Below are 13,943 nucleotides of genomic sequence, written 5' to 3'. Positions count from 1 at the left end.
CAGGGACAAGAGCGGCTACATTGAAGACGCCGAGATTGAGAATCTCGTCGCGTTCGCGCAGAAAGACCTCGGCATGAAGATCTCTGCCTGGTAACTAGCTCGGTTTCAACTTTAGTACCACCTAGTGGGCACTCTAGTACCACCTTGAGTCGTGTGCTCTAGTTTCAACTTCGACATGGCAAATTATGCAGAATAATGTGTGTACTAAAATCAGGAGAATCGATCAAGCTTTGCTACTGTGCAGTTGGTTAATTATGAGTGCATGTATGTGTGCTTGTTATATATACTCGTACGTAAGATAACTGGAATCTGCTTCTACTGACAACGATTTTCTCAACTGAACTGGTATGCATGTTATTCCCTGAAACGCCGTCAGCCAAGTAATGGCTTCTGGGATGATTTAGCATTTTGGCATACAAGAGCTTCAAGAAAATATAAACCAGCCAAGAAATTCAGTGACAAACTGTAACAGAAACATAAACTTCAGTTTTCAGGACAGCATGGAAAGTACTGCAAATAATACTAGAGGTTCAGAGTTTACATGGGATAACTTAAAGCACAGCAGCCACCACATATTAAGGGTCCAAAATATGAACAGCCTGGAGTTTCACAGATGATAAAAGAAACTCAAACTTGGCTAGGTTCTTGATTCTTCTGAGCGTGCCTTTGTTGCTTCATTGTCTGCAACTGATTCATCTTCAGTTGTGCACTGTTGCTCTTCAACGACAACGGCAGTTTGTGCGCAGTCCGACAACAGATAAACAGGAAAACCACACTCCAATCTTTTGTCTGGGATCCAAGTTGGTGTTTCACGCTCGAATGGTCTAATATCTCTGTAGTAGCGTGGCAAATTCTTTCTGTAGTTGCGTGAGAACTCATTGAATTTTTTACTCCGGGTCCTGCCTAGACAAGTCAGGCTGTAGTATGGGGACATGTATTCAGCAGTGCTAACCCCAATATGACAACAGACGGCAATGACATGAGAGCAAAGCTTGTGAAGCAGCTGCGGCTTGTTGCATGAACAGGTAGCAGTTTTTCGAGCTGTGGATCCTTTAGACTTATCCATGTTGTGGGTATATTCCGACTTCAAGTTCACGGTAACCTGCCTCTGCCCCGACTTCACCGTAAATTTCAGAGCTTCTTCACCCCCAAGAACTTGATGCATCTCGGCTTTCTGCATTTTGGAGTTCATGTCATCCTGGACACGTTCCGGGAAGCTGACTGATGGGTTGCCTATTGCTTTGTTTGCTGCGGCACTTGTGTTTTTGAAATACTCTTCCAAGCGCAGGAATGTCACCTCCAGCATCGCACTGAGTGGAAGGCAAGTTATACCTTTCAATACAGGATCGTTCTTATATACATCCGTTATATCAGTGCCCATGATGCCATATCTTGCTCCGTTGCTATCATGCACCAGTGACCACTTCTCCATTGGTTTCAGACGAATCCAATCAGAGAACTTTGTTATCTTTCCCTTGCTGTCACCGGCATGATCTCCTTCCTTCCCATCCTCCACTGAATCAGTATGGCTGGATGGGTTTTGCTCCTGAAGCTCTGCCTCATCATGCTTGACTGACCCCTGCTGCACTTCCTCACTAGCACCAAATTCTTTCTCTGTCATATATTTGGATGTCAACTCGTCGAGCTCCTTCCAGAGTTTATCAAACGTATGTTGTCGCTTCTGTTGACAAAGTTTCTTGAACATCATCACCAGGTTCTTGTCGCCAAAATATGCATAGAAGTTTTCAGCAAGGTGTTCCATGCACCACCGGCTTTCTGCTTTCAGCCCTTGTCGTCGACGGGAATTCAGAAGATCCTCCACAGCGTCGATCAACTCCTTTTTGTAGTCGTGTATAATGCAGACATCAGCTTGATCAACCACTGCTCGCTCCAGATTCCTAAGAAACCACAGCCAGCTTTCCTTTGTCTCGCACTCGACGATGGCAAATGCTACTGGAATGGAGAAATCATTAGCATCTAATGCTACAGCTGTCAACAGCACCCCTTGATATTTCCCGCATAGGGGTGCGCCTTTAATGCACAGCACAGGGCGACAGGCACCGAAGGCCTGTAAGCATTGTCCAAACGCCCAAAATATACGGTGGAGGACTCGAAAATCCTTACACCCTGAAACCTCTGCATCCTTGATGTCTACAAAACCACCAGGGTTTTTACGTGCTATTTCCTTGAGTAACCTCGGGGCAAAGTTGTATGAATCATAAAAGGTACCGAATTCCTTCTCCAGAGCCATCTGTCTTGCCCTCCACGCCTCGGCGGGAGTAACATGCTCGCCATTGTGACCAGTGAGATAAACTGCCATTTCCTCAGCAGTAACTGCCAGGTGTTCCTTAAGGTACCGGAAGCTGAATTCACACCTTGTCAGGCTTTCTGTCCCAGGCAACACAAGCGGCAGCTGTTGAGAGTAACCATCACCTATGGCTTTGCGCAATATGTCATAGTGCCTGATCTCAGAGGATTCCACGTACAACATGAACTTCTGTGTCACATTTCTCTTTTTCTTCAATTTGTTGGCAAAGGATCTCCAGTATTTGTTGGAATAAAATTCATGGGTGTCCCACTGGTAGTACTCCAAATACCAGTCCGGATCCTCTTCGTCATACGGGTCATTCTTGCGCTGTTTGAGGAACCCCTTAATATGGAGATCTTGTGTTTCTGGATGGAGCCTGAACAGCTTGAAGACCCAGAGCTGTAGATCCACCAGTGACATCGACTGTGGCTGCAGCGGCAGCTCGCCGATTATGTGCGCACATATGTTTTCTGCATAAATGGCTGGGCAATCTTGAACTAAATCATCGCCGTGCACGCTTGAAAAATCACCTTTTCTGCACCCGTAGTACACAGGGATCTGAATCGGTTCTTCAACCTACCAACATTCAGACGAATCAGACTACCAAGCAATGCCATGACATTCAGACGAATCAGACTACCAAGCAATGCCACGACATTCAGACGAATCAGAGTACCAAGCAATGCCACAATATTCAGACGAGTGAGACTACCAAGCAAGATTGCCGCGGGGAGGCGGGTGATGGGTACAGTGAAGTACAGACCTGACGCTTGCGGGGCTTCCTCGGAGCCTTCTCCGTCGCCGGGGCCTTCCGCTTCCTCGCGCCGGCGGTGGTGCCCTGCGAGGTCAAAACGCAGAGATTTCAACGGAACCGGTGGCGGCGAGTCCATCGAGTGGTACCAGGAGGGCGGGCGAGGAGGGCGGACCTGGTTGGGGGAGGGGGGTGCGACGGTCGCGGCGGGGGAGGGGGCTGCGGCGGCGCCGGCGCCGGCGCGTGGTTCCACCATTGCCGGCTTCGCGCGACCAGGGTTTCCGTCGGCGTGGCGCGCGCGTTTGGGGGACGGGAAAGAGTTTTTCCCTCGCTTCTGAAGTTTTCCCTCCATTTTGTTTCTGTATGTGGGCCGTTAGCGGGGTTATGGGCTATGGATGGCTCGTCTTTAGCCAGCCTGCTGTTTGAGGCTGCATTTCCATTTGCTGTGTGGGCCTCACGTCGAAGGGGACAAAGGAACAGCTGATTTTGCCATTTCCCTAAAAAAAAGCTGATTTTGCCATTGTCTCAAAAAAAGAGCTGATTTTGCTATAAAAAAAGAGCAGCAGATTGCCACAGTTGTCTAAAAAAAGCAGATTGACGCAAGATCCTCTTAAAAAAAGGAAAACAAATTGCCTCAAGAAAATTAGCAGTGGGACATGTAGCTCGGGCTCAAATGAGCCTGTATGAACAGTAAAATCAGAAAAATATGAAAATAATTCATAAAAATCTGGAGAGAAAAAATACGGCATACAATAGGAAATGTTTTGAGTGCTTGCAAAATTTTGACCATAGGATCACATTCGTGGAAGTCGTGGGGAAAAACTATTGCTCCAAAGATGCTACTCCACTTTGGAAAGCACTTTAGAGCTCTTATTTTATGTTTTGAACCCATTTAGGAAACTTAAAAGAAAGACCATAAGTAGAGGAGGATACTAGCTAGGCAGGAAGTAATAAGAAGAGTTGCCCATGTGTGGAGAGGCTTCGTGAGCCGATAACGATTCAGTCAGTATCCGAAAATTGACATCCGTTGGGAGGGTCCAGTTTGCCGACGGCATGCTCCTGTCTCGGAATAAAAGATCACAACATTCGGCTAAAACTGAAATGGACAGTATTTTCTCTCTCGGCGGGAGAGAAGTCGACGGAGTTAAAACACCGTGAAGACGACAAGGACTGATGCCTCGTTACGGGCTTCCTCGCAGCACTGTGCGCTCTGAAAGCTCTCCTTTTTTTCCTTAACGGAAAACGTGCAGCAAAGAAACATCTCATCATCAAACGTCTCCGTGGCTGCCGGCCGCTCCCATCAATTCTTCCGTGGCTACAGGTCAGCTATTTCCGCATCACATCATCCGTCACCGTTTTCTGCCTTGCACGCCACGTCGACCCAACGAACGATCTCGCCCAGGCCCGTCCATCCGTCCGTCCCACGGCTTCCCGCGAACTGATGCATGCGTGCGTACGTTCCCGGAAGTCAGCCGGACGCGCGCAACAGTTGGGCTGGTGGCCGTCGAATCGCCTCACGAGTCACGTCCAGCGGTCGATGGCCAAGGAGGAGAAGCGAAAGGAGACAGAAGAGGCCGTTGATGGACGTCGGCGAACGATCGAGCCAGATCAGGCCGCACGGTCCGCACGGGCGGACGGGGCGTGGAATGAGACGAGCTACGTAACGTAAGGTACGTCGCCTCGGAGGGAGGACGGCATGGGCCGCCCGCGTCACGTCATTTTGTCTGGTTTCCTTCACTGCCACGTCGCCCGCCGTGCGACGCGTGCATGCATGCATGCATGTGCATCGCCCCACGGCTAGGGTTGCTGCTGCTGGGGTGTAGACGTCGGTGGATGGCCAGCGCGCTCGGCGACGGCGAGCCACCGCGTGCGCACCTACCGCCTTGAAATTCGAAGCCTCGCCGCACCGGGGTTGCTTGCTTGCGATTTGCGAGTTGCTAACTGTACCGCCCCTCATTAACTGACCGACCGTGCGGTACCTCAAAGGTTTAGAAAAAGATGTTTTGCACACCTTGCAAGCGCGAGTTATTAGGTCACCTAATTCAAAAGCAACACCGTTCGTTCGTTCATCGACATGAAATGAAAGCCGCCTCACACAATCACACGGACACACGCGATACATCCGTTCCGGTTTCACTGCAGCAAACCGATCCGGTCCACGTCACGACTCGTTCTGCTTCTAGATACAAGACAGAACGGTGTGAAGGTGTTCGTTTTCTCTACCAGCACTCGCCTCCTGCATCGATCCACATATACGGATAATAATAACCTCGACCAACGAAAAAATGAGACACGTACGTGCGACTGTTCCCGTTCGTCAGCTGTGGATATGCTCCCTAGACGCTCTGCCGTTTTCTGGAACAGCTGTGATCTTCCCACAAAACGGCGACATGTATGCATGTCAGCACAGAACCCGACCCGATCAAGAGCTTGTGCGGTGTGCCGAAACCTCCAACTCTTCAACGGATTCTAGAACACCGGGGCTTTTTCAGGGGCTCGATCGCCGTCCGCCGTGACAGCAGCCCCCGGGTCGCCATCGCCATAAAATCCACCCACCGCTCTCGGCGTCAAAAAGAAATGTCCACGATCGACGCCTCGACGGCAGAATTCGACCACTTTCCTCGCCGAATCCTCCACGTGATCGCCGTTGCTTCATCCATCTCCTCTCCTCTCGCTCACTAACTCGGCAGTCGCTAGTCGCCAACTCGTCGTTAATTAATCGGTGGTGGTGATTAGCTGCCGCCTTTGGCGCTGCAGAGTTCCTCGCTTCGGAAAAGCTGAATTATACATTCCATTATTACAATATTTATACGGAAATGTTAACGCCTACACGTGTGGGCGTTTGCATCTCGCTCACACGCGTGGATCCGCGTCCGTTCTCGCCCACACGCGTGGATCCGCGTCCGTTCGTGAGCACACGAATCTTGGCATGTTTCTAGTGCCACGTAGGACTGGCCTGGTGTGTGGGCGTTCAGCCGGTCGTCCACACGGCCGTTTCACCACACAGGAGGGGCTGGTGTGTGGGCGTTCAGCAGTTCGCCCACACGTCACTTCGCACGCACACACAAGAGCTAGTGTGTGGGCGTTTTGCATCTTGCCCACACGCCCTTCTCCTCTCCCATACCCAAGCTGCTAGTTGCCATGTGTTTTTGCACTGCACATGGCAACTGCCTCTAGTGTGCTTTTATAAGCAGGTGGCAACTCTTTTTTTTACCCGAGTTTGCCATGTGTTTTGCAGGGTATACGGCAACTGCCTAGTGTGCACGTAAGCAGATGGCAACTCTTTTTTATCGAGTTGCCATATGTTTTTGCATGGTACATGGCAACTGCCCTAACGTGCACGTAAGCAGATGGCAACTCTTCCTTTTTACATGGCAACTGCCCTAGCATGCTTGTGAGCACATGGCAACTCTCTCAACTGCCTAGTGTTAGTATGTGGCAACTCCTAAAGTTATGAAATCATGGCAACTACATTAAATCAGACCATACATGGCAACTGCAGTTGAGCAACCATGGCAACTGCAGTTGTCCGACATGGCAACCGTAGTTCAGCGACATGGCAACTGCAATTAAACGAGCATGGACGAGGGTCTGGACCATGGCAACTGCGGGCGCGCGGTGACCGTCACGCGTGGCGTGCGGGACCAGGAGGTACGAGCCCTGAATACGGGCGTGTGGGCGTTATCAACTTCGCCCACACGCACGCGTGTAAGAGGGATCAGGAGGGGAAAAGAGGCGTGTGGGCGCTAATTGTTTTGCCCACACGTAGATGTGTGGGCTGTTCGTCATATACACCACACAAAATGTGTGGGCGGACTCCCTAACGCCCACACGTGTGGCACTTATCGGCGTCCTATTTATAATGTGCAAAATATGTGTGTGTGTGTATGTTGTTGCACGGGCACAAAATATACTCTACGTCTCTATGACACACCAGACCTATTTTCCCCTCGCCATAAAGCGGCCAGGGTAAAGTTTTTCTCCCGTTCAAACTTCACCGGCCAATTCGTGGATACTCCTTCCCTCTGCGTGTCGCTCTGGCGGCTAGGGGCGGGGAGGGAAATCCCGGTGGCTCGGCTCCGGCTAGTAGTTGAGGTTAGATTTTTTTACCTTGCGGGGCTCGGCACTTGGACGGATGCCGACGCTTTATCTTCAAGTTGGTCTTCCGGACTTCGATCCAACTCAAATTCGTCCACCGGCGCGGAACCAACAGGACTCCGATGTAGATTCATGCAGTCTTCTTTGAGCAGCAAGGTTGAAGTCTCTTGCCATGCGTGCTTCAACCGTTTCAAGGGTTCAACGGCGGCGACAACGGATCCAGGGTACTAGTCCTTAGTGGCACGTGCACGAAGAATTCTCGATTTGTCATCAACAACTTCAGAGAGGCTGCGGTATAAGAGCGACGTTAGCGGCTCGTTCTCGCGACGGTAGTGGTTCTTCGGTGGTCAACACACCTTGATGTAATTTTTATTATGTTTGATGTATTTTGTGCTTCAAGTGAACTTTTATAATAGATTTGGGTATTTCACAAAAAAGAGATGTGGGAAGATGAATTTCTTTCACGAGATACATTAATCCAAAGAAGAGTTAATTGGTACGAGCAACTCGGTATGGTATCAGAGAGAGGCATTTCGTCCACGTCCCATGCAGTAATTAACTATGAAATCCATGCAATCTTATATTGATCGACACTAAATTTCTTACACCACTAACCAGTTCACAAGTCTAAGTGGCAAAGGGCCAAATTCTAAATTGGAGGAGGGGGGGTGGATTCCATGTAGCCCGCAAATACCGAGCTCAAAATCTCTAATCTTGGGAATCATCAACGTACGGAATCTCTCTATTTCGACTCGGTGGTGACAATCATGCAAATATCTCCAATTTGGTGGGCCAATAACTCTTTCTCAACTATTGGCCTCGACATTGTCTTTTTAGCGACTCCTTTCTCTGAGAGCTTCATCCATGGTTGCATATGGACCCTTATTGTGGTTTATTCTTGAGATCCAACATCACTGTGTATTGAACCCTCCAGGGCTCTGCCTTAAGTATGCGTCAAGATCCAATTAGCATCACTAGGTCGAGGAGAGGTGATCACTGATGCAATCGTTTTACTACTCTCGACCGTGTTACCGAATCCCCCCCCCCCTCTCTCCTCCCCCGTTAGCTTGAGAGCTTCACAGGGCACCCAGGCCCAATACCATACCTTGTCCGACTGCGTTGTTGGCCGACGATGGCCAGGTAGAGGAGCTTGTGATTTTCCTGTTCATAGTAGATATAGTTTAGTTGTGTTAGGACTTGCCTTGACAGCGACTGGCATCTCCATGGTGGAGGCCGGCGGTGGGGGTTAGCAAGTGCTACCTCTTGAGCATGCGTTGGTTTTTCCTTCAAGAGAAAAGGGTGATGCAGCAAAGTAGCGTAAAGTATTTCCCTCAGTTTTTGAGAACCAAGGTATCAATCCAGTAGGAAGCTACACGCAAGTCTCTCGTACCTGCACAAACAATCAAGAACCTTGCAACCAACGCGATAAAGGGGTTGTCAATCGCTTCACGGCCACTTGCAAAAGTGAGATCTGATAAAGATAATAAGATAAATATTTTTGGTATTTTTGTTGTATAGATTGGAAAGTAAAGATTGCAAAATAAAAAGCATCAAAAATAGCAAGTAGATAGGAAAATAATATGATGGAAGATAGACCCGGGGGCCATAGGTTTCACTAGTGGCTTCTCTCAAGATAGCAAATTCTACGGTGGATGAACAAATTACTGTCGAGCAATTGATAGAAAAGTGCATAATTATGAGAATATCTAGGCATGATCATGTATATAGGCATCACGTCCGCGACAAGTAGACCGAAACGATTCTGCATCTACTACTATTACTCCACACATCGACCGCTATCCAGCATGCATCTAAAGTATTAAGTTCATAAGAATAGAGTAACGCATTAGGCAAGATGACATGATGTAGAGGGATAAACTCAAGCAATATGATATAAACCCCATCTTTTTATCCTCAATGGCAACAATACAATAAGTGCCTTGTTGCTCCTGCTGTCACTGGGAAAGGACGATAATCCCCAAGTGCAGGGAATCATCGTAGCAATTTCCAAAGGTGGAAGTGATAAGTATGGAGTGTCGAATCCACAAGGAGCTAAAGGTAAGATCAATATTCTCTCAAGCCCCATCTACCACTGATACCACTCTACGTACATCGAACATTTGCTTACAACTAGAAACGAGAAATAAAACTACGTTGTGGGTATGAAGTGGATAATGTTGTATTATATGGGAGAGCTAAAATATTAAAGTAGGTGCTGTTATCATAAAGTTAGAATATATTACTAAATATTATAAATAGCGAGTGTGGAATAATGATGGATCGGTGTGCGGAATTGTCCTAGGCAATTGTTAACAAGACCGATAATCACTATTGCAGTTTCATATGAGGGAGAGGCGTAAGCTAACATACTTTCTCTTCTTGGATCATATGCACTTATGATTGGAACTCTAGCAAGTATCTGCAACTACTAAAGATCATTAAGGTAAAACCTAACCATAACATTAAAGTATCAAGTCCTCTTTATTCCCATACGTCGTGTCCCGTTTATCCGTGTTTGTATTTCAGTCACTCACGCAACGCAGACAATAAGCAAATCATGGACATATTGCAACACCCTACAGCGGCAATCCCTCACGCTTGCGCGACACGAAGGGTACCATAGGACAGCACCAAAGTAAAACATACAACTCATACCAATCTAGATCATCAATCAACCCAAAGACAAAGGATATCTACTCAAAGCATCATAGGATGGCAACACATCATTGGATCATAATATGTGGCATAAAGCACCGTATTTAAGTAGGGATTACAGCGGGGTGCGGGAGAGTGGACCGCGTAAAAGAGATGAGGATGATGATGTTGATGAAGACGATCACCGCGACGATGATTCCCCTCCCGATGGCACTCCGGTACCACCGAGAGAGAGGAGGAGAGACTCTCCCCCTTGTGCTTCCTCCTCCATGGCCTTCCCCTAGATGGAGAGAGGTTCTCCCTCTGGTCCTTGGCCTTCATGGTGATGATGGCCCCTCCGAGATCCTCCTCCATAGCCTCCGATGATGATGGCCCCCTCCGGCAGGGCCGGAGGGGCCTACATTGATTTCTCGTGGCTATAGAGGCTTGCGGCGGCGGAACTTCTGGTCTAGGTTAATTTCTGGAGGTTTCTGTATATATAAAGGGTTTTGGTGTCGAGAACAAGTCAGGGGGGTCTCCGGGCTGTCCATGAGGTAGGGGGCGCGCCCAGGGGGGCGCCTCCCACCCTCGTGGGCAGCCCGGGACTCTTCTGGCCCAACTCTTTTACTCCATGGCCTTCTTCTGGTCCAAAAATAAGCTCCGTCAAGTTTCAGGTCAATTGGACTCCGTTTGGTTTCCTTTTCTGCGATACTCTAAAACAAGGAAAAATAGAAGCTGGCACTAGGCTCTAGGTTAATAGGTTAGTCCCAAAAATCATATAAAATAGCATATAAATGCATATAAAACATCCAAGGTTGATAATATAATAGTATGAATACTTCATAAATTATAGATACGTTGGAGACGTATCAAAGGACACCGCAAGATTGAACCAAAGCTAAGCACTTCACCCATTGCAAGAAAGATCAATCTAGTAGGCCAAACCAAACTGATAATTCGAAGAGACTTGCAAAGATATTAAATCATGCATAAAAGAATTCACAGAAGAATCAAATATTGTTCATAGATAATCTTGATCATAAACCCACAATTCATCGGATCTCGAGAAACATACCGCAAAAAGAATTACATCGAATAGATCTCCAAGAGAATCGAGGAGAACTTTATATTGAGATCCAAAGAGAGAGAAGAAGCCATCTAGCTAATAATTATGGACCCGAAGGTCTTTGGTAAACTACTCACACATCATCGGAGAGGCTATGGTGTTGATGTAGAAGCCCTCCGTGATCGATTCCCCCTCTGGCGGAGCGCCGGAAAAGGCCCCAAGATGGGATCTCACGGGTACAGAAGGTTGCGGTGGTGGAAATAGGGTGTTGTGGTGCTCTCGGATATTTTCGGGGTATATGAGTATATATAGGAGAAAGAAGTAGGTCGGTGGAGCCACGAGGGGCCCACGAGGATGGGAGGCGCGCCTACCCACCCTGGGCGCGCCCTCCTACCTCGTGGCCGCCTTGTTTCTTCCTTGATGTCCACTCCAAGTCTCCTAGATTGCGTTTGTTCCAAAAATAACTCTCCCGAAGGTTTCATCCCATTTGGATTCCGTTGGATATTCCTTTTCTACGAAACACTGAAATAGACAAAAAAACAGCAGTTTGCACTGGGCCTTTGGTTAGTAGGTTAGTCCCAAAAATAATATAAAAAGGCATATTAAAGCCCATTAAACATCCAAAATAGATAATATAATAGCATGGAACAATCAAAAATTATAGATACGTTGGAGACGTATCAGCAAGGGCTCGAGCTCCCTCTCGATAATACAGTGGGAACGCAATATCTGGCTGGATCAGGAGCCGTTCGTTCGTCTTTTTAATGCAACCATGGCAAGAGTACAAGAAGGTGCATAGATCCCGATGTGGTTCCTGGTGATCAGAGGAATATGAAGATGGCTTTCACGGTTGCCATCCTCTTTCTTCTTCCTCTTATCGGATCTCAGCTTCTGGAGTTGCATATCAAATTACTACAAGACTTCAGCAAGCTTCTTGGGTGGCTAGGACGATTCACCGGCCTCAGGTGGATTTACTAGAATATTGATTGGTCCCATGATAGGTTTTTCATAATTCACTTTGAGACCAGTGTAAACAGAGCAATACAGAAGGAGATTCCTAGGTTGTTGTAATTATGTATAGCGGGCTGACATAACTAGAACCATATCATCTGCATACTGAATTATTGGGAATTCTGTGCTGGTATTTGTGTTGGGGGGGGGGGGCAAAATCAAGTTTGTTACATTGCCTCATTTAGAATCGATTGAGGGATATCAACAACTAGCAAATATATTAGAGGGGATAAAGGGCCACCCTGACTGACAACTTTCTTGCATAAAAATTGTTTCCCATACACCCCTTTTATCATAAGAGAGGAAAAACCGAAGGAGTATATCATGTCTAGCCATGTCATTCATCTAGGTCCAAATCCTCTAGCAGTAAGAATTTCTTTAAAATCTAGTTTTAGAATCACAACATCCTTCTTTGACTAATGACATAGATGGATGTATCCATATGCCCAGACCAAGTAATCTTGAATTAGTGAATCCATATTGATTTGTGTGTGCCAGCTTCAACACAATTTTTTGCATTCTTTTGGCCAACGACTTGACAATGCCATTTAGTGTGCATTTCAGCAGAGAAATATGCCTAAAATCATTGGCAGTAGCAGGAGAACCTTTCTTAGGAGTCAAAGTGATGTAAGATGAATTAATTTTGTCGGTGCAATGAGCTTGTAAAATTTTGGAGAAGTTATATCCCAATAGTGTTTGATGAAATCAGATTGAAGCCATTAGGGCCTGGAGGTTTATCAAGGGGAGTTCCTTGATCACTGCATCCGTTTTCTCTTTGGAGGAAGGTTCTTTTAGAGCTTGAAGATCATTATGTCTAGTAATCAATAAGTCCAAGCTGAAAAAGTTATATGTAGGGACACTACCATGGAGTGCGGATTTTTGGAGGCCGAGCTCCAGTGAGCTCGGTATTTTGAAAAAAAAATCAAAAAGCGTATTTAAAAGTTCCAGAAAAATCTGAAAATAATACCATGAAAACTTTTATGTATTCCGCAAGAATGTGTCAAATTTCGTCGAAACAATGTTGTGATTTGTAGGCTGTACAAAAATAACAAATTTCTGGCCCAATAACAAAAATAAAAGGCCCATTAAAAAATGTGTATTTGTCTTTTTCGTGTACGCCACATGTAAACGTATAATACTGTGAAATTTTGCATATACATAGTATACATGTGCATGTGTGTTCAAAAAATAAATATGGAATTTTTCGCGCTCCAAAAAAATAAAAATTGAAAACGAGCTCACTGGAGCTCGGCCTCCGTTGGCATTTTTCACACTACCATGCCTCTATTTGAAAGCTATGCATAAGATTGTTGTTTTGGTCTAACGTTCTTTGTGTTCTTTGCCTTGCTCATCTTAAAGCGTTGCAATATGATTTCTACTGTATTTCATTGCTTCCTTTGATTGCAGAAATTTGGTATTTTCTTCACCAACTTTAATAAATCTTATAGCGGCCCTTTGCTTTCGGTATGTGTTCTACTAGGCTAGAAGCTTAAGAAGATATTTCTTTGCAATAGTTTTTTCATTTCATTCAACATTAGACAGTGGTTTTCGACATGCAAGCGGATGGCGTCACGTGAATTAAGCCTGGCATGAAAAATCAAAGTGACAAAGATTAGTGTACTTAGGGCCTCGCGGCGACGCGGATGCGTCCACTTGCATCCCTAAGTGGCCTGGATTCTCCCGGGTGTCATAAAAAAGAACAACAAATTTTGAGGAGGCAAATTTTGAACCCTTAATCTCTCTAAATTTTTATTTACCTTTCACTAATTTTTTTGAGTTGCTGATTGTTTTTTTTAAGATAGTTACCCGCTTATTCCAAACGGTTTTGTATGATCACTAAAACAAATACCATTCCTCTCGCTACACACACATTCACCAACCAATTCATGCGGTCTCTTTACCGTGCTCGCGGCTGCATGCACGGGAACAAAAAGAGCGTGTTATTTTCAAACCTCCAAGCAGCTAATTCTCTAACGAACTGTTGATGTCAATCGAATTGAAAACGAGCAAGTTGCGCATAAGACCACATGGTCGATGTCTCGGCGACGGCTTTTAACGTACCCTCCCCCCACTCT

At 46.5% G+C, this 13,943-nt stretch overlaps 1 protein-coding gene across 1 annotated transcript; it reads right to left on the bottom strand.

The window, feature by feature from the left end:
- Nucleotides 1–451: 451 nt before the first annotated feature.
- Nucleotides 452–3,365, bottom strand: LOC119353773. Its single transcript, XM_037620449.1, has 3 exons — nt 3,235–3,365; nt 3,072–3,146; nt 452–2,884 (listed from the first exon to the last, which is right to left on the bottom strand). The coding sequence occupies exons 1-3, from the start codon at nt 3,313–3,315 to the stop codon at nt 638–640; spliced, it is 2,403 nt and encodes an 800-aa protein (XP_037476346.1). The 5' UTR covers nt 3,316–3,365; the 3' UTR covers nt 452–637.
- Nucleotides 3,366–13,943: the final 10,578 nt, after the last annotated feature.

Source organism: Triticum dicoccoides, chromosome 2A, assembly GCF_002162155.2.
Source record: "Triticum dicoccoides isolate Atlit2015 ecotype Zavitan chromosome 2A, WEW_v2.0, whole genome shotgun sequence".
NCBI lineage: Eukaryota > Viridiplantae > Streptophyta > Magnoliopsida > Poales > Poaceae > Triticum > Triticum dicoccoides.
The sequence above is the reverse complement of the archived record's forward strand: the minus strand, read 5'-3'. Positions and strand labels throughout refer to the sequence as shown.